Source organism: Crassostrea angulata, chromosome 1 (genome assembly GCF_025612915.1).
Source record: "Crassostrea angulata isolate pt1a10 chromosome 1, ASM2561291v2, whole genome shotgun sequence".
In the NCBI taxonomy this organism is placed as follows: Eukaryota; Metazoa; Mollusca; class Bivalvia; order Ostreida; family Ostreidae; genus Magallana; species Magallana angulata.
Genome location: NC_069111.1, coordinates 29,642,903 through 29,664,288, shown reverse-complemented (window position 1 = coordinate 29,664,288; position 21,386 = coordinate 29,642,903). Strand labels below are relative to the sequence as shown.

Below are 21,386 nucleotides of genomic sequence, written 5' to 3'. Positions count from 1 at the left end.
TATAAAAATGGTCACGATCATCGAACTTCCTTAATATGTGACCTCCGGTCTCCCTAAAGATTAACAAAAAAATATTACTTCAGTGATCTAGGACCAAAGATGAACTCTGGTGTCATTATAAATGGTTCACTTTAGATTTAGATTGGCAGAGGCATCCAAAAAATCTTCGCCAAAGTCTTCAAAATCCTAATCCGTGGAGGACTGTGGGGGGGGGGGGGGGGGCAGCCCCCCCCCCCCCTCCCCGATGCTACGTGCCTGGACCTCTAATTTCCCTATAGATTAATAGAATTCATAGGTCCTAATATAATATGACCTCTAGGCATATTATGAATATTTCACTTAAAGTGACACCTGCTCTATTAATTACCGAATTATTTTTTCTCTCTTCATATTTAGGACCTAAGGTAACCTCTGGTCTCAAACGAACATTCCACTTAATTTAATCCCCGGTCTCTCTAAAATGACTGACTTCCAGTAAATATTAATCTTGTAAATTGTCATAAGATGACCGGATGACATCTCCCCATTGATATTACACATTAGGTGACCCCTGGTCCCTACAGTGGATCACTTCTGACGAATCTCAATATTGTGACTTTTGTTTCCGTATTGATTAACAAAATGATTACGACATTGTTTTAGGACGTAAGGTGACCTGTGGTCTCCCTATGGATATAGAAAAAAAGAAATTAGATTTACATTCTTATCTTCACTTGTAAAAGAGTTCCATAAGTGCTCATTAATACACTCATTTTGGAGAACTATTTTCGGGTGACCCAAGGTCCTAGTTGAGCGTACGTTTTATCCGTCTGCTTTCCATGTGCTGTTTCCTGTGTTCCTTTGTTCCAACAACATAGGGGCGTGGTTTCATCATTGAGAGACTGAAACCTTTATTGTTGTCTAACGGTTTCTCGACCAATCAAATCATACTAATACATATAAAATCAAAATATGTGTATATATTCACACCATGATGTGGAATTGATGCAATTAGCTTCTTTAATATGAGGAGTCTATATATTGTAGTATTATTTCGATTTTTTTGGTTTATCATAGGTTCTGCAACTGGAAACAGTAAGTAGCTTTACGTTTAAGTATGTCTGCAAGTAATCAACCAAAATTTTGTAATTAAACTCAAAATCGTAAACTTGAAAACACCAAGGAGTATCTGTATATCAAAATATTTTTATGTAATTCACTGTAAAAAGAAAATTTCACTTATTTATCGTATAAATTGAACAAATTTAACATGAAACATAACTACGAAAATTTCTTGAATCTTTTGTTTGTCTTGTAAAACAGATAACTGTAGTGACCCAGGAAATTGGTCACTGTATGAAGGTCAATGCTACAGTTGTAAAAGTGACAAAGTTTCTTGGCAATCTGCAAGATCATCATGTTTACAATTAGGAGGAAATCTCGTAACTATTAGTAATTCAGGGATCCAGACCTTTTTACTAAGTACGATACTTTATAATCCCAAGTTTCACATTTAATTTAAAAAGTTCTTTAAAGATGTTTTATTGCAATTCTAGGATTCAAAAAGTTATTTTTACATAATAGAGATAAATAAATCAAAGTTAAATAAAAATCAATGGAATTTGTATTTTATCGTGGATAAAACCATTTCAGTGACTGATCAAATTCTAATAATAAATATAAAAAAACATTTTGCATTATTGAATTTGATATATTGAATTTTAAAAGATCTTTGTGGCACCACTTCCTCTCTCTATTGGATTGGTTTGAATGATATATCAAATGAGGGCGACTTTGTATGGGATGGCACATCAACAGTGAGTGGTTTTCGTTTGATGTCATTTAATAAAACATACTCCATCCTACAAAATACACAGTAATTTTATTGTAAATCACTTTGTCCGCGAACTTTTCTAACAACCCTCGTATATTTAAAAAAAACCCTCATTATAATAATTCTATGTAACGCGTTATCTGATTGGTTTTAGATAAGCACGTGTCAGGGCAATACTATACAGTTGTTGACTGGGGTCGAGGACAATAATTGATCTGTCGGACCGACTCGCAAACTGTTGTCCAAGGCCGAAGCAAACTGTTGCCCGGGACACAGTCAACAACCGTTTTGTTATACCTCCTCTAATCAATAACACGTTTTCGTGGAATTTGACGTCACCGGTCAACAGTCTTTTTTAACAGTCCATTTTAACAGTTCCAATCTAAAAGTTCCAGTCCAACAGTCAAAATGCTGCACTATTTTTCGTATAGAGTTATATAGTAACTGTTTTACGGGGGTACATTAAATATTTCCCTGTCATCGTCATGTTTTTTTTTAATCATATGCATTCCCTTCAGAAGCCCGATGAACTTTATTTTGTAATTCCATTCGTATTTAAAATTTCAGAGGACGAGAATACGATTTAATCAAATGTTTAATTCTTAAATCTTATCGGATTATACCAACATTTAAAATCCTTTTCATATTAGAAGACTATCTAATTCGAATTATTCAAAAAAGCAAAACACTAACATGGAAAAAAATTGTAAACATTCACGACGTTTTAATTTTCCTTTGGGGAAAAAATCTCAATATCTCGATCCCTTACCATCATGTAATAAATGTTTATTATTTCTTATTATAACTCTGGCGAATTACTTCATTTGTTAGTGATATCTGGTGAATTGTGAATAAATGCTTCACGGTTAAGGTCATGTAAACGATAAACATGATTGCGATGGTATATTATTTTTATCCAGCTAGTTATATATTAAGATGTGGGTTTTTTAATGTAGCCTTTCTCTTACTCAAATTGGTGGCCTGGCGAGCCAAATGATTCTGGAGGTGACGATTGTATATTCATTTCGGCGGGGAATCAGTGGTTCGACCATAATTGCGACGTGAACTTATCTTTCATATGTCAGAGAGGTTAGAAATAGTTGTTCAAATTAAATCCGATTTATATCTAATTTCTAAAGTATATTTGATTTTATAATTATATGAAATATCAATTATAAATGTAATTTTTTTCATCATTTTATGCAAAACGATTATTCTATTTTTATTAAAGTATCATTCTTTTTCAAATATCATTTTAAAATGTGTGTATTATCAAGTTTCAGACATCGGCGAGTGTGTAAGTTCCCCTTGTGTACACGGCACTTGTACAGATCAGTTAAACTCGTACACATGTCAATGCCAACCAGGATATACAGGAACTAACTGTGATATTGGTAAAGTAAATTTCATATTTATTTCAAAAAATTAAATACAAATTAGTTTTATATAATCGAACACAAAGAAGTTGACAAACAATACAAATACCAATTGATTTATTTCTATATATCAGCGAGTGTTTAAGTTCCCCTTGTGTACATAGTACATGTACAAATCAGGTTAACTCGTACATATGTCAATGCCAACCAGGGTATACTGGAACAAACTGTAATTTTGGTAAAGAGAGTTTTGAATTTATCTCAAAAATGGAAAACAAATTACTCTAATACAATTCGAACAAAAACTAATTGACACACATTACAAATGTCAATTGCTCTATTTTTTTAGACTTCAACGAGTGTTCAAGTTCCCCTTGTGTACATGGTACATGTATAAATCAGGTTAACTCGTACACATGTCAATGCCAACCAGGATATATCGGAACTAACTGTGATGAAGGTAAATTTAGATTTTTAAAATTAGTATGAATATTGTACAATTGAGTCAAATAACACCAAGCTGAATATATAAGATTTTCTTATATATATTACGGTATTTTAATAATTTGACTTTCAAAATGTTTTGAGTTTCATTGGTAACACCAGCATGCATAGAAGTTTTCAATTTCGTTTTATTTTAGATGTGGATGAATGTCAAAGTTCACCCTGTATTCATGGCGTTTGCAGCAACCTTATAAATGCATATAGTTGTCAGTGTTATCCTGGATATGAAGAGACTCAATGTCAAATAGGTAATTATTTAAGAGATTGATTTACCAAAATAGTATAACGTTCATTTTAAAAACCGTCCAGTTCGATGAATTTGATTTAAAATGAATTTAATAATCATTTACTCCACTTGTTTTTACAGATATAAATGAATGCTTAAGTTCTCCATGTCAGCATGGTACCTGTATTGATAAAATAGATTCTTACTCGTGCAACTGTTCCCCAGGATATATTGGGAGAGCATGTGATACAGGTATTGAAGCACTAAAACAAAATATCATTTTGTTTTGAAAATCAAGTTTGTTCTCTTTTCGTTAGCATCTGATCAATAAATAAAAGATTTGGAGTACATTATTGAAGTATGTTACTGATTTTTAGATGTGGATGAATGTCAGAGTTCACCGTGTATCCATGGTAACTGTAGTGACCATGTAAATGAGTATAGATGTCAGTGTTTCCCTGGATATGAAGGACTTCAATGTCAAATAGGTACCAGAGATAATGAATCGTAGAATTAAAAGGATATGACATAGTAATAAGATATGTTATTTCATATTTTGTAAAATAAATGTACAATAATTAAGTCTGATATTTTACTTCGATAAAGACGAATGTTTCAGCTCTCCGTGCTATCATGGAACCTGCATTGACAAAACAGATTCTTATGCATGCGAATGTTCTTCCGGTTACATTGGGATAAACTGTGAAACAGTTAGAAAACAATAAAAAAACATTTTATATAGCATTTATTAAAAATGTACCGTTATTAATTTTGAATTTCAAAATATCTATATTTGTTATATATATCTAGATTAAATATACCCTAAGCTAAACAGTAATGGTTTATGCCTAATTAAACAAAAACCTGTAAAAGATGTTAAAATAAATCATTCGAAAACATGAACCTATTATGGCTGTTATAAGTTTTGTGAAGTGTGATTTATTGTCCCTGTTGATATACCATGAGGGGTTTTTTTTTACATGTTAATATAAGTTTAAAAATCTATTTTCTCTTCCCTTTTTTGAATAGATATAGATGAATGTTCGGGTTCACCTTGTTATCACGGCAGCTGCATCAACAAAGTTAACTCTTTTATATGTGAATGCAATTTTGGATACGTTGGAATTTCTTGTGACCAATGTAAGGGCAACATCAATTTCTTTTTTAAAATATACCAACTTTCAAACAACTATCCGTGGTTCCATTAATATTCGTCAACATTTTTTTCATTAAAAAAGATCTATAATTTCTTAAACAGCAGTTTTAAAAACATTTTGCTTTTATGTTTCTTTTCGGAGTGATTTTTTTAATTTGTCCGTCTTCCTAGGCAATTCTTAGAAACTTATTAGTCAAAGATTACATTTCCATTATTATCATTGAAAAGAATTTTGTCAAATCAGAGTGCAAAAACATTAAAAAGCCATATATATGAGAATTTCTTCCGCTATTCCAATTTTTTTTTCATCCAAAACCAAAATTTTGAGATATAATTTCAGTTGATACAACGTTGTTGTTTATCCTATTCGCCTGCCTGCCAATCATTGTGCTGATACTCTCCTTTTATCTTTGTAAAAAGATAAAACAAAACAAGTAAGTATCTATAATTACTAGTGAAATATTTCAGCATTGATATTAACTTAATTTTTAAGGTGACTCATTTTGTTCACAATTCTTATCCCATATTTCTTTTGATATCTGGATATCTTAATCCGTTTGTATTTTCTAATTATCTTTTTACAGAAAGTTGTTTTGTTTTGCAGAGTTAAGGTTGAGGATGACCCAGACATACTTGAGTCTCCAGACGTTTTATCTGGAATATCAAACCAAAAATGTTGTTCCGAAAATGAGAACCATTTCTAAAACAAACTTTTTTTCCCTCTTTTTAAGGACTTAAGTTTCCCACATGTTAAATCGAAAACAATATTTGATTCTTATCTAACCTAGTTATTGTCGCTATTAAAACACAGTTACAACCAGAGATGTGAAATCAGAAATGATACTGAACAATACATTATAAGCATATTTTAAAACATGTCTTATTTCAACAAACACTGTAAGGTACCTTCAGACCTAAAATAAACAAACAAACAAACAAACAAAAATAAAAATATTCATACACAGATAATTTAAGAGCATTGATTTCAATATTTATAAAATGCGTAATCATTTACGAAATCATTAGAGAAAATTCAAAAAAGTCAAAACTATAGTAACATATATTTTATATTTTTGTGATAAGGTTTCGAAGATGACAGCTTTGCTAGACTTTTTTGGTGTATATAAAAAACAATTGTTTTGGGGTAGGCTTGATTAAATATAAAATATCCAAAATTATATGTTTTAGCAATTAATTTGTTAGCAGTCTAAAACAATCCTGAATAGAAAAATACTGAAAAACCGATCATTATTGCTACCTTTACTAAGAATATATATTTTGTATATCATTAACAAATAAGTTTCAATTTATTTTGGATGTCGGATCCTGCTATAAAAAGTCACACACGCACACACACAAACACACATACAGAGATTAACCAAAAAATAAAATTGGAGCTCTCTCTCTCTCTCTCTCTCTCTCTCTCTCTCTCTCTCTCTCTATATATATATATATATATCTGAATCTTTCGGCGCTACAGTGCATTTACCTTGGTCTTCTGCACAAGAAGTGATATAACTGAACTTAAAGCTATACATGCTATGATTTGCTTCAAATTTGATTGACAGTGAAAACGCATGTGTTTGTCTACTTATAAAAGTGGTGGAATAATGAAATAATTCATTGAAATGTATTACATAAATGTAAATGACATTTTTCAAATGAAACAATGAAAAACTATGACATGTCATAGGTAAATGAATTATGAACTATGTAAAAGGTTGATAATACCTCCTTCAGTAAATTTACGATAGGGACAGACTGTCTTTATTACGGATTAAAATGAAAGAAACCTGCATTATCTATAAATCACAACATGTTTACTTTGAGCCAGCTCCTTGTCGTTTTCAGTTTTGATTCGTTATTATCAGGGGTCTATTTAAAAATGACACCAAATTGTTTTGAAAACCGGGCCAAGCATTTAAACCCAAGAGCAATCCAAAAATAACATGTAGATGAGTTTACAATTTCTTTGCAGAAATATCTCCTTTTTTAGAATAAAACCTATTGACCGTGTGCATTCCAAACCAGACTTGTATCAAGGAGCTAATATGAACTGTTTTCTCAAACAATTATATCTTGGTAGCTTTTGCAATTCAAGAAATAGAATTTGTTATTTAATGGAAGAAATTGCCCCACTTCCATTAACTTGCATATCAAGGCAAATTAATTTGTCTAAGATAACACATTTGTTACACATGGTGTAATGAGATAAAATAAATCTATGAAAAAAACTTCAATTTTGAACTTTTTATGGCGACGGCTGATTGATATTATAGCGAATTCAGAGACCAGGGTGAAGCCAGGGACCAGATGTTCATGCAGGAAAATGAAGACATTTTCTATTCATGCGAGGGTCGTCCTAAGACTGCGTAGACAAATGGCGTTGTTCAGTGAATAGAGTACAAATATAACGTGTACCACGAAGAGTTCAAGTAATGTGCATTTAAATCATGCATTGGTATCAAATATTGTTCGAGATTATTTTGGTAAAATGAAAGCAACCTAGCTTAAAAAAATTGATATCCGACGGAAAATCAAAAACAGAAAAAAGGTTTAATCAATATACACTAGAGAAAAGAAATTCGTGAGAAAAGGCGCACACATAAAGAGAAAAAATGTTTTAAAGCTTGGGAGATCTCTTTTATAAGTTTTCAAAGATTTTAAAGTGCGTTTTGTAATGAGTCAAAATGTGAATCGTAGTAAAATGGTGATGTCAGCGTTTGAGGTGGCTTACCGGCAACTGAAACCATGTAAATATCTGGAAACAAATACAAGGTCAATTTTATAGTTAATTAAATAAGCAAAATGAATTAGAAATATCTTTCTTCATTTAGTAGTTAGGCAACAAAAACAATAAATCAGAAACCATGATAAAAAAAAAGTGAAAAAAGTCGATAAGATTGGACAAAATTGTTAACAACAGGTTTGTTTCTTAAAGAATATATAAAGCACATGAACTTAAACAATATTGTTCGACACAGGATCAATAAACCAAATACAGTTGTCTCAAGAAATTACATTGAACAGAATCTAGATATTGCGCTCGGTAATTTTGCTACAACATACGTATTTTAACAAGGTATTATTCAAAGTGATCACTACTGATCAGCTGAAATGGTAGGCTCACTATATGTTCGTTAACGATCAAACAACCATGAAGGAAAGAGTTAACTCTTAAGGTGACGGCTTCCATCCGGTGAAAATAAAAACTGCAGAGCCAGAAACATCAAATGTCAACTTGTATTCATAGCTTGTACCATATAAAAACAGATTAGGCGAAACCAGCAGTTTCAAGTGAAAGTTTAATGTGGCTACTGCTAAAATGATCTGAGGGGAGTTCATTACTTTATTATTTGAGGTAAAACAAAAAATGCAAGGGCAAATTCACATCAGTTACGGCGTTATATCAAAAATGGATTTATTTGAGCTTCGATAACTTGATTAAACTTACATGAATTTAACCCAAATAAATTGAAAATGTGTGTTACTCTATTGATGTAACCTATGTGGATTACGTTTCAAGATTTGACTCTACGGATGTTTAATTTTATTCATTCCTACGAAGCACACTTTGCACCTTGGTTGTATTTGTCTGCTCACCTTTCACTATTGCAGGTTTTCCATCTATAATATCTGCATTTGTATATCCTTGCTTTACAATAGCACATCTGACACATGTTACAGATGAACAATTTTTGAACAAACGCATATTATTGTATTATTTCTGTTTGGATTTTTTTTATTTAAAAGAAACCCACTAAGATAGGATATAATATTTTCCATTCTGCATTCAAACATACATTATGGTTACGTCTACATCCTTTGATATTTTCATATTACAGCTTATCAGTGCTATGAACATCTATTTTTTTCCTTTTTGCATTTATGTTGCAGTTTAACCTGCATTACACTTGTGGTTCACATTTTTTAAATTCTTTATTACTTGAGAACCGTAATTGTGAAGACATAAACCTATAAAAATTCAAGTGTTTTGATTGAGAAGGTAAAAGGGTCCACATTTTTCTGAATTGTTTACCCTGTACTTGCCAGAAAGAAAACTTGCTTTAAAATATGTATATCAACCAATGCTGTGACAATTATTTGACAACTGCCTGTTCTTCCGCGTGTTTGGTCATAAAAGAAACTAGTGCATTAGTAGAGTTATGATAAATTATCAAAGTAAATGTATTAAAATCAGGAAGAGATAGAGTTTTGTGAAGTATATCCTGAATCAAAGCAATAAAAGTCCCTGATGTGATCATTTTTTAAGAGAACTTCCTCAAGTTCATCATATATATATATATATATATATATATATATATATATATATATATATATATATATATATATATATATATATATATTCAAAATGAAAACGGATAGCTTCATTGTTACAACTTTAAGTTTATAGCATAAGTTATGAAGGGTTCCTTTTTTGTAGTCCTCTCAAATACTTTTTTGTTCACTTTCTTCACATCTTGTACTAATGCACAAAGAAATGGAAAGAGTAAGTTGCTTTTTTAAATTTAAAATTGACTTTATTTATGAAATGCAAAAGAAATGCAGGACATTGGTTGTGAAATTGCTAACATTTCGAACTTACAAATTGCGACACTTTAAATGCAAATCATAATCAGCTACCTTATTTTTTAATTGGATGTATATTTATATATATATATATATATATATATATATAGGTAAATCCAGAAAAAATTCACAGTGGTCGGATAAGATATAGAAAACCTAAATGAATAAAAACACAAAGTCCGAGTAAAACATAAGCGCTTTCATTTTCATCTTCAGATGTTTTACAACTAACCAAGGTAACGCCGTTATTGTGACGTCATAATAATGTTAGCAAAGTCTCTGGTGTTGACGTCACAATTTTGGCGTATTTTTAAGCATAACACATATCAATGAAATAAAAACAATGTAATTTAACACAAACATTGAAATGGTACACGGATGTTATAATAAACTGTTCAATTTAGGTTTATATATTCTTATAAAATGTTTTTCTTTTTCTCGTCTTTCAGAAGTATTACACTCGCACATTTTATAAAAAGGGAAAACAGTAAAAGATTTCTTTCCACATACGTCCAGATGTTCACTGAGTTTTATTTTACGATATTCCGGTGAATTAATATGTTGTTTGTGTATCCGGATTCGTTCCCGTAATGCATTTCCTGTTTCACCAATATAAAGTTCTCCACAACCAGAACATGTGATAACATAAATTAAATTTCTGGTTTGGCATGACATGTTATTGTTGATAGTGAACTCTTTTCCACTAAAGTTAAATTTTTGTCCTGTTTTGATATATGGGCAGGTACCACATCGCGGATCTTGGCATTTGGTTACTTTGTAATCTGTTTTTTCTGTGAAATTTGACTTGGTGAGAATTCTTCTTAGATTCTTTGGTTGTCTTTTACTGTTAATAAACTTCTGTTTTTCAAATATTTTAGAAAAGGTTTCATCCGTCTTCAAGACTTCGTTAAGATGTTTGACTGTACTTGTAACGTTTGGATTTCTTGGGTTATATGTTGTTACTAATGGGATTATGCATTGAGTTTTGTTCCGTTGAATGGGATTAAGTAAATCTTTTCTATCTAATTTTTTACATTTCTCAATGGCGTCATCGATAATTTTTTCTGGATAATTTCGTTTCATCAGGAACTGCTTCAGTTGATGTAACCTCTGTATTTTTACAGTCTCACTGTTGACTATGGTACATATCTTTCTTGCTAAATTATAAGGTATAGCTCTTTTTGTATGCCGTGGATGACACGAGTTAAAATGTAAATACTGATGTGTATCAGTCGGTTTGTAAAATATATCGGTCATGATGACTTCGTCCTGTTTAGTCAGTAGAATATCCAAGTACGAAATACGGTCAATGCTTTCTTCCGCTGTAAATTTAATGTCTGGATTAAGTTCATTTAATATTTCTTTAAAAGTTTTCAGGTTGTTATCTCCTGAATTCCAGACTATAAAGCAATCGTCGAGGTATCTGTTCCAGTTAGTTAAGATATATTTTCCAGTGTCCTCCTCGAATGTCTGGTTAACTTTTTTGTACATCGTTTCCTCCAAATATCCTAGGGCTAACGTCGCATATGTTGGAGCCATTTTTGTCCCCATGGCGGTTCCCTTGATTTGTCTAAAGTGTTTACCATTGAATGTGAAAGTATTGTTCGTAAGGACGATTTCCACAGCTTCTAAAATAAAATCTTTTAGGAAACGCTTGTTTATTTTCTCTGGATTCTTATTTACCCAATACTTAATTGCTTCAAGTCCCAGAGAATTAGATATGTTACTATATAAATTGATAACATCCAGTGTAACAAATTTGCTGTTTTCCTCAATTTTATCTGGTAAATGACGGAGGAAATCCAGGTCATCTTGAACGTAGCTTTTGACTTCACTACAGAATGGTTTTAAAAGAGTGTCTAATAAACTGCTGAGTCTTTGAGTTGGTGCTGAAGGTCCGCCTACTATTGGTCGGAAAGAGATATCACTTGGATTTGGACAATGGATGTACTCCGAACGCTGGGTTTTAATTGCCTCCTTGATTTGTTCTGATTTGTGTATTTTTGGAAGACCGTAAAAGTTGCTCTCTCTAAATTCAAAATTTGTTAAGTAGTCTTCCTCCTTATCTGTTAAATTGGATGTTGTTTTGTGTCGTTTTAACAGATTTTTTATTTTTTGCATAGTTTTCTTGTCGTCATTGTCTTCTATTTCTTTGTAATAGACAGTGTTTGACAGCATGTTAATTATATGCTCTTTGTAAAAATTAGAATCCATTATGACAACTGCACTACCTTTGTCCGCCTCTTTAATCACAATTGATTCATCGTTTGACAGTGATATTAAGGCTGTCCTTTCCTCGTTATTTAAATTGCATTTAGTGTTTTCACTTTTGGTGTTACTATTAAGAGGTAAATTATTAAGAGTATCACAAATAGTATCTAAAATTTCATTTTTACCCTTTTTAGGATTAAAGTAAGACTTGTTGCGTACAAGATGTTCTTCCAATTCAGTTTCACAGTCATCTTCCTCATAAAAATACTCGGCAACTCTCAGTTTTCTAGTGTACTCTTTTATATCTGTTCTTAGTTCATGTTTGTTGCTCTGTGGCGTTGGAGTAAATGTCAAACCTTTACATAAAAGTCGTACTTCTGAATCACTTAGATGTCTGTTAGAAAGGTTAATAACTTTAGGTTCAATATTGTTGGTAAATGGTTGAGACGTATCATCTTGATCTACACATACCTCGTTCGCGATGTTTGTCGGGGATGAAACTGGTGTCTGTATTGACGACCGTTGTTTATGTTGTTTGCTCCTTGGTTGGGTTTGCCTCCTCCTAAAAAATAGTTTCTGGCGTTTCGTCCTACGTAGGTCACGTGGTTGTTTTTGTATACATTGTTTGCACGAAAATTGTTGTGGTGCACGTAGTTTCTTTCATAAGAAGATCTTCTAAATGTTGTAGAGGTACCATTCTCCCTGTTTGGTGTTGATCTATTTTGGATTTGGTTGTTTCCATTGGTAATAGCTTGGTATCTTGTGTTATTATTTTCCTTTTGACTTGAAGTTGGTCGGTGATTGTTTGTAGTTATGGCGGTATTACTCTTAATTACAGCTGCATAGTCCCTGGATTGATCCTCGTTTGCCATGCTTGTCAGATTTTTCTTTGGTTTGGTTTTAGTGGTTTGTTGTGTTTTCACTTTTTCATTTTTTGTAAGCTTTTTTCCATAATATCTCTCGTAATCCAATAACCAAGCTTCCTTATATCGCCATTTGTTGAAGGATTTCTGCTCTTCTCTTTTGCAATCGGACTCCCACATGTTTAGGAGAATTTCCAGAACTCTACCAGAAGCCTTATTTTTTAATACTTTTTCCATCTCTGTATCGTATTCAATAACCTTTTCCTGACTCTTGTTGGATCTCAATCGTAGTAACTGGATCTCTCCTCTTAAACGTTCCTTGGCGACTTCAATCCGGATGTTTCTTTGGTCATAAGGCTCCTCGCGGATTGGCTTTATTCTGAATTTTCTCGGCAAAATTGGTTCTGCTTTTTCTAGCCATTTTTCAAATTGTTCAGCATGATTAGCGTTATTTATCTGTTTCCAGTTCCATCTTGGATGAAGAGGAAACAAATTTAAAAACTGCTCTGATTGAAGAGAATGAGGTAAGCTCCTTACAATCCCCTACCCAGTTATTGCAAAGAGAAATAAACGAGCTAGCTTTACAAAAAGAAGCGTCAAAAATCAAGCAAAAAATCAAACCTTATTGGAATCAGACTTTGAATTCAAGAAAACAAACGTACTGGAAACAGATAAATAACGCTAATCATGCTGAACAATTTGAAAAATGGCTAGAAAAAGCAGAACCAATTTTGCCGAGAAAATTCAGAATAAAGCCAATCCGCGAGGAGCCTTATGACCAAAGAAACATCCGGATTGAAGTCGCCAAGGAACGTTTAAGAGGAGAGATCCAGTTACTACGATTGAGATCCAACAAGAGTCAGGAAAAGGTTATTGAATACGATACAGAGATGGAAAAAGTATTAAAAAATAAGGCTTCTGGTAGAGTTCTGGAAATTCTCCTAAACATGTGGGAGTCCGATTGCAAAAGAGAAGAGCAGAAATCCTTCAACAAATGGCGATATAAGGAAGCTTGGTTATTGGATTACGAGAGAAATTATGGAAAAAAGCTTACAAAAAATGAAAAAGTGAAAACACAACAAACCACTAAAACCAAACCAAAGAAAAATCTGACAAGCATGGCAAACGAGGATCAATCCAGGGACTATGCAGCTGTAATTAAGAGTAATACCGCCATAACTACAAACAATCACCGACCAACTTCAAGTCAAAAGGAAAATAATAACACAAGATACCAAGCTATTACCAATGGAAACAACCAAATCCAAAATAGATCAACACCAAACAGGGAGAATGGTACCTCTACAACATTTAGAAGATCTTCTTATGAAAGAAACTACGTGCACCACAACAATTTTCGTGCAAACAATGTATACAAAAACAACCACGTGACCTACGTAGGACGAAACGCCAGAAACTATTTTTTAGGAGGAGGCAAACCCAACCAAGGAGCAAACAACATAAACAACGGTCGTCAATACAGACACCAGTTTCATCCCCGACAAACATCGCGAACGAGGTATGTGTAGATCAAGATGATACGTCTCAACCATTTACCAACAATATTGAACCTAAAGTTATTAACCTTTCTAACAGACATCTAAGTGATTCAGAAGTACGACTTTTATGTAAAGGTTTGACATTTACTCCAACGCCACAGAGCAACAAACATGAACTAAGAACAGATATAAAAGAGTACACTAGAAAACTGAGAGTTGCCGAGTATTTTTATGAGGAAGATGACGGTGAAATTGAATTGGAAGAACATCTTGTACGCAACAAGTCTTACTTTAATCCTAAAAAGGGTAAAAATGAAATTTTAGATACTATTTGTGATACTCTTAATAATTTACCTCTTAATAGTAACACCAAAAGTGAAAACACTAAATGCAATTTAAATAACGAGGAAAGGACAGCCTTAATATCACTGTCAAACGATGAATCAATTGTGATTAAAGAGGCGGACAAAGGTAGTGCAGTTGTCATAATGGATTCTAATTTTTACAAAGAGCATATAATTAACATGCTGTCAAACACTGTCTATTACAAAGAAATAGAAGACAATGACGACAAGAAAACTATGCAAAAAATAAAAAATCTGTTAAAACGACACAAAACAACATCCAATTTAACAGATAAGGAGGAAGACTACTTAACAAATTTTGAATTTAGAGAGAGCAACTTTTACGGTCTTCCAAAAATACACAAATCAGAACAAATCAAGGAGGCAATTAAAACCCAGCGTTCGGAGTACATCCATTGTCCAAATCCAAGTGATATCTCTTTCCGACCAATAGTAGGCGGACCTTCAGCACCAACTCAAAGACTCAGCAGTTTATTAGACACTCTTTTAAAACCATTCTGTAGTGAAGTCAAAAGCTACGTTCAAGATGACCTGGATTTCCTCCGTCATTTACCAGAAAAAATTGAGGAAAACAGCAAATTTGTTACACTGGATGTTATCAATTTATATAGTAACATATCTAATTCTCTGGGACTTGAAGCAATTAAGTATTGGGTAAATAAGAATCCAGAGAAAATAAACAACCGTTTCCTAAAAGATTTTATTTTAGAAGCTGTGGAAATCGTCCTTACGAACAATACTTTCACATTCAATGGTAAACACTTTAGACAAATCAAGGGAACCGCCATGGGGACAAAAATGGCTCCAACATATGCGACGTTAGCCCTAGGATATTTGGAGGAAACGATGTACAAAAAAGTTAACCAGACATTCGAGGAGGACACTGGAAAACATATCTTAACTAACTGGAACAGATACCTCGACGATTGCTTTATAGTCTGGAATTCAGGAGATAACAACCTGAAAACTTTTAAAGAAATATTAAATGAACTTAATCCAGACATTAAATTTACAGCGGAAGAAAGCATTGACCGTATTTCGTACTTGGATATTCTACTGACTAAACAGGACGAAGTCATCATGACCGATATATTTTACAAACCGACTGATACACATCAGTATTTACATTTTAACTCGTGTCATCCACGGCATACAAAAAGAGCTATACCTTATAATTTAGCAAGAAAGATATGTACCATAGTCAACAGTGAGACTGTAAAAATACAGAGGTTACATCAACTGAAGCAGTTCCTGATGAAACGAAATTATCCAGAAAAAATTATCGATGACGCCATTGAGAAATGTAAAAAATTAGATAGAAAAGATTTACTTAATCCCATTCAACGGAACAAAACTCAATGCATAATCCCATTAGTAACAACATATAACCCAAGAAATCCAAACGTTACAAGTACAGTCAAACATCTTAACGAAGTCTTGAAGACGGATGAAACCTTTTCTAAAATATTTGAAAAACAGAAGTTTATTAACAGTAAAAGACAACCAAAGAATCTAAGAAGAATTCTCACCAAGTCAAATTTCACAGAAAAAACAGATTACAAAGTAACCAAATGCCAAGATCCGCGATGTGGTACCTGCCCATATATCAAAACAGGACAAAAATTTAACTTTAGTGGAAAAGAGTTCACTATCAACAATAACATGTCATGCCAAACCAGAAATTTAATTTATGTTATCACATGTTCTGGTTGTGGAGAACTTTATATTGGTGAAACAGGAAATGCATTACGGGAACGAATCCGGATACACAAACAACATATTAATTCACCGGAATATCGTAAAATAAAACTTAGTGAACATCTGGACGTATGTGGAAAGAAATCTTTTACTGTTTTCCCTTTTTATAAAATGTGCGAGTGTAATACTTCTGAAAGACGAGAAAAAGAAAAACATTTTATAAGAATATATAAACCTAAATTGAACAGTTTATTATAACATCCGTGTACCATTTCAATGTTTGTGTTAAATTACATTGTTTTTATTTCATTGATATGTGTTATGCTTAAAAATACGCCAAAATTGTGACGTCAACACCAGAGACTTTGCTAACGTTATTATGACGTCACAATAACGGCGTTACCTTGGTTAGTTGTAAAACATCTGAAGATGAAAATGAAAGCGCTTATGTTTTACTCGGACTTTGTGTTTTTATTCATTTAGGTTTTCTATATATATATATATATATATATATATATATATATATATATATATACACATGAATATTTATATATATATATATATATATATATATATATATATATATATATATATATATATATATTTGATTGAAAAGGATGGAGTGCAACCTAATTCGTTAAAAAATATTATACTTTTTTCTCTTTAGATGGTTGTGATGGCACAGATTGGTCAGCTGATGACCACCAGTGTTACCGATGTATGCCTGACGCTGTTTATTGGCAAACCGCCAGATCATCCTGTCAACGATTAGGGGCGGATCTTGTTACTATCAATAATGCAGGGACACAGACTTTTATAGAAAGTGCGAAGTATTTTTTAATTCTTTTAGCTTCGTTTAAACTGTACAACTGTAGATTTAACAGAAAGCTTTGGTTGATAGGCCTGAGAATTCAAGAACCGCATACTGAAAATCTTCTTTTGTGCGAATAAAGATGCGCCATATTTTTCTGCAGTTGATAACAATGTTTGGAAATATTCGTTAGACATTTATTTCCTGAGTTTATTTGAAAAAAGTCTCAAATTTATATTATACGCTTATTCGTGTACTTAAACCTAGGAAAATGTTTATGGATATGAAAATGTTCGAAAGATATGGTTGATTGCCATCTTTATCTGACGGTCCAAAATTAAATAAATATATCAGTGTATCTTTTTTTAAGCAACCAATGCCTTTATTGAGTTTATCATCTTAAAATTTTTAAGATCTTTGCCCTGATGGAGTCTACTGGATTGGTCTAAACGATATTTCAAATGAGGGCACCTTTTTATGGGTTGCCACTTCAACGGTAAGCGGTTTGTTAATGAATTGATTGCAAGCATGTTTGAATTATCTACAATGGAGTTTATGCAGAAAACATATGTTCATGCGATAACACCTATTAAAAATTTTGAATATGTTTACAACTGCACAGCAAGTCTCTTACTCAAATTGGAACCCAGGAGAGCCGAATGATTCAGGGGGCGAAGATTGTGTGCATCTTTTGGAAAGTACTCATACGTGGAATGATTTGAATTGCGCACGGAATCACTCTTATATATGCCAGAAAGGTTACATCATATTTTTTTTATTTATGATATTCTGTTGCTATCAAAACCATCAATGTTATCACTTAAAATTGTAGCTTTACTAGCCTAAATTTATATCGTTTATATGAAAATAAAGAGTAGCTGTGTGTTCCTGCAGAACTTTATGTATTATGAACGTCCGGTTCAACCAAACGTTTTGTCTACGCAACGCAGCTTTGTTAAGAGAGAGCGTGTTTGGTTGAACAAGACAAATTATAAAAATCTTGATTTAAGTATAATAATAATTAAGTACAAGTAAAATAATGTATTGTTAGTTTTAATCTTAATCGCTTTCAAAAACGATCTATTTTATTTTTTTTTTTTTTGGCTTAATTTATCGTGTACGTAATTATGTTATTATCTGAAATCATCTAACTAAAAAGACAGTATGCAATTTCAAGTATCAGCTATGAGATCCTTTAGCATTCTATACACGCTTTGATATATGGGAAACACATCAGAATATTAGGGTGATGTACACACCTTGTCAACTTAGTGCATGTTTCGTGCAATGCAAAAACTAATTTTTTTTTCATAAATCATTTTGCCAGAAAAACAAATGAATTGCTGTCGGTTTTTTAATTCTTGGGTCTACTTTGTATGATTTGAAAGAGTAACTTTAATGAAAACAAAGTTGAAAATTTCCCGCTAAAACTATTTTCTTACTTAACAAAAAATTAAATACACTAGTTGATACAATGTTTAAGGATTTATCATTTGATTATGGTTGTTATTTCATATGTATCTTCTCTTTTATTCGAAATACACTTTAACAACATATTACAAATTTCAGATCTTGATGAGTGTTTCAGTTCTCCATGTGTACATGGTGTTTGTACAAATCAGTTATACTCTTACACATGTGATTGTCAGCCAGGATATACCGGGGCAAACTGTGAAACAGGTAAACTGAATATAGTTCATTATTACTCTACTACGACTCCATACAAAATACGTAAGATCAAATTATTTATATTAAACAGTAGTGTAAGTTTATTTTTTTAACCTAACGAAGATTTGCTTTTTAAAATCAGATTAATTAATGACATTTAATTTTTTAATAATTTTTATAAGATGTAAAAGAATGTCAGAGTTCACCGTGTATCCATGGTAACTGCAGTGACCTTGTAAATGAGTATAGATGTCAGTGTTTCCCTGGATATGAAGGTCTTCAATGTCAAATAGGTACTGAATTCAACACATCAGAAGTTATGAAATTTCTTACGCAACAAAAATATGCAATTAAATTGCTCATACAAGCAACGCTTGTATTAAAAGTTATTTCTTTTGTATTATTCAGATATTTCTTATGTATTATTCACTTTGTAAATAAAAAAAGAACATTATCTTTTCAACTTGCACAGATGAGTTGCTAGTATTTTGACAAGGCCTTAAAACACAGCTTTATTTAGCTTACGCTGGATAAATATAATCTATAAACAATATTGTTTTTCTCCATTACTAAACATCTTTGAATAAGGTTTTTAATGCTAACAACTTTTTTTTGTTTTTCGAACCTTTTTTGTGTTAGTGTAGAAAATGATTTATGGCTACATTTTTGATCTGCAGTTGAAGTAAACGAGTGTCAGATTTGACCGTGTATCTATTGAATTTTTCAATAATCTTTTAAATAGATGTCTGTTTATTCTTTGATATTAAGGATTTTGTAATCAATAAAAACAGAAGAACAGTTCAAACAAAATTGTTTAAAATGCATTTAAAACCCAAACATTGAGATGAAGGGTATGTTTCAGATATAGACGAATGCTTGAGCTCTCCGTGTCGACAAGGTACCTGTATTGACAAAATCAATTCTTATATGTGCCACTGTTCACCTGGATACACCGGTGTACACTGTGAAACAGGTCAGAGCAGAGCAAAAATAATGTTTAAAATATTCTCTTATAAGAATATTTTATGTTTTATATTATATCATAATAATATAATTATGAAGAAACTTTTATCCTGCAATAGATTAAAAGAAACATAACTATATAAAAGTTTTTCTTGCAATTTAGTTTTGAGTAAGAGAAAACAAAAAACATAAAACATATTTAAAAGAACATTTTTCTCAGTTGGAAACTATATCATCAGAATAACATGTTGTTTCTTAAACCTTAAGGTATATTTTTTTCAGTTTCAATGAAAACGCGTTGTACATGTATATCTTATTTGGTTTTTATCCATTAGATGTAAATGAATGTTTGAGCTCACCTTGTGGTCATGGCAGCTGCATTGACAAAGTCAACTCATTTGTTTGTGAATGTACATTTGGATACAAAGGAATTTCTTGTGACGAATGTAAGAATATCACCACAATTTATTGAAAATTTATACAAATATCAATAAAGAAATCGTTTACATAACAATAAGAAAAATATTGGGGTTTTTTCAAAATAAAACAAAACAGAAAATGCTACAGTATGAATACATGTACAGTCATACTCTATTTTCTTTTTAATTGGAACCCAATTGAATATCTTTTTTTAGTTTCAGTTAATACACTATTGCTGCTTGTCCTTTTAACTTTCCTCCCAATCATCATGTTAATTTTCTCTTTTTATCTGAGCAAAAGGATAAAACATAACAAGTAAGTTTTGATCTTTATCGTTAAATGATAATATTTTGTTACAATAACTTAGATTTTCATTTAATCAAGAATGAGATTACAAGTTTTGTGTTTAAGCACTTATTTATATTTCTGACAAGATTATTAAATAATCAACTCTTATGTTTTGCAGAGTAGAAGACGTAGCCATTTTTGTGTTCCCAGATATTTCAATTGGGGAATCCAAACCAAAATTGGTGTTTCAAAAATAAAAATAAAAACGCACCCCCAATATTTTTATTGTTTCCATCATTAATTCATAATGGCAAGAATTTTGGAGGCAGAACACATTAACTTATAAAGTTAGGTGTCCGCTAATAAAGGATCAAACTTGTCGTCATACATCCCATGCATATTAAATATATTTAATGCTGACATGAATTAATAAATACGCGTTATTTCCCTGTCATCTCCTACTGTCGCTATATCAGATTAAGATTGTTACGCTCATCGCTACAAATCCCCAATGTAAGGCCGAGAGCACTATCATCCTCTATCGCATTCAGGTATATCATTCACCCGAACACACCATATTTTACAAACAAATTTGAAAAAAATCTTTTGACTCTGCACTAGTAAGGAATATCCAGTGAAAGACAAAATAACAAATAGACTGAAATCCAGGCATACATTTCTCAGAATCATTGATCACTGTAGAACGATTTCCTGTGTTTCGCTGTTTATCGTCGTTTCTGTGCATAAAATTTAATCATCCTCAGCGGCAGATCGTCCAGCGACAAACTGGGCTTTAGAAAACATGGTGCTTACCTACTGTGCTGAATGTTATAGGACCAGCGTCTGCAATACAATGTTGGCTAAATGCACTCTGTATAAACGACACGCGTGTTCGATGTGCACGCGAAGTAAGGCAGCACAACGTGTATCTGTGC

The 21,386-nt window shown here is 32.1% G+C and overlaps 1 protein-coding gene across 3 annotated transcripts; it reads left to right on the top strand.

Annotated features, from left to right (window-relative positions):
• The first annotated feature begins 981 nt into the window (after positions 1 to 981).
• Positions 982 to 21,339, top strand: LOC128183212 (fibropellin-1-like). 3 transcript variants are annotated; one of them, XM_052852148.1, is made up of 13 exons: positions 982 to 1,074; positions 1,303 to 1,461; positions 1,708 to 1,796; positions 2,770 to 2,902; positions 3,091 to 3,207; positions 3,539 to 3,649; positions 3,831 to 3,941; positions 4,061 to 4,171; positions 4,297 to 4,407; positions 19,643 to 19,753; positions 20,079 to 20,189; positions 20,385 to 20,478; positions 20,630 to 21,339. In XM_052852148.1, the coding sequence occupies exons 1-13, from the start codon at positions 1,005 to 1,007 to the stop codon at positions 20,706 to 20,708; spliced, it is 1,407 nt and encodes a 468-aa protein (XP_052708108.1). In that variant the 5' UTR covers positions 982 to 1,004; the 3' UTR covers positions 20,709 to 21,339. The 3 variants fall into 3 exon arrangements, with proteins under 3 accessions (XP_052708108.1, XP_052708099.1, XP_052708119.1); XM_052852139.1 differs by having other exon boundaries at positions 20,379 to 20,478; XM_052852159.1 differs by lacking the exons at positions 19,643 to 19,753; positions 20,079 to 20,189; positions 20,385 to 20,478; positions 20,630 to 21,339 and adding exons at positions 4,949 to 5,059; positions 5,416 to 5,509; positions 5,680 to 5,785.
• Positions 21,340 to 21,386: the final 47 nt, after the last annotated feature.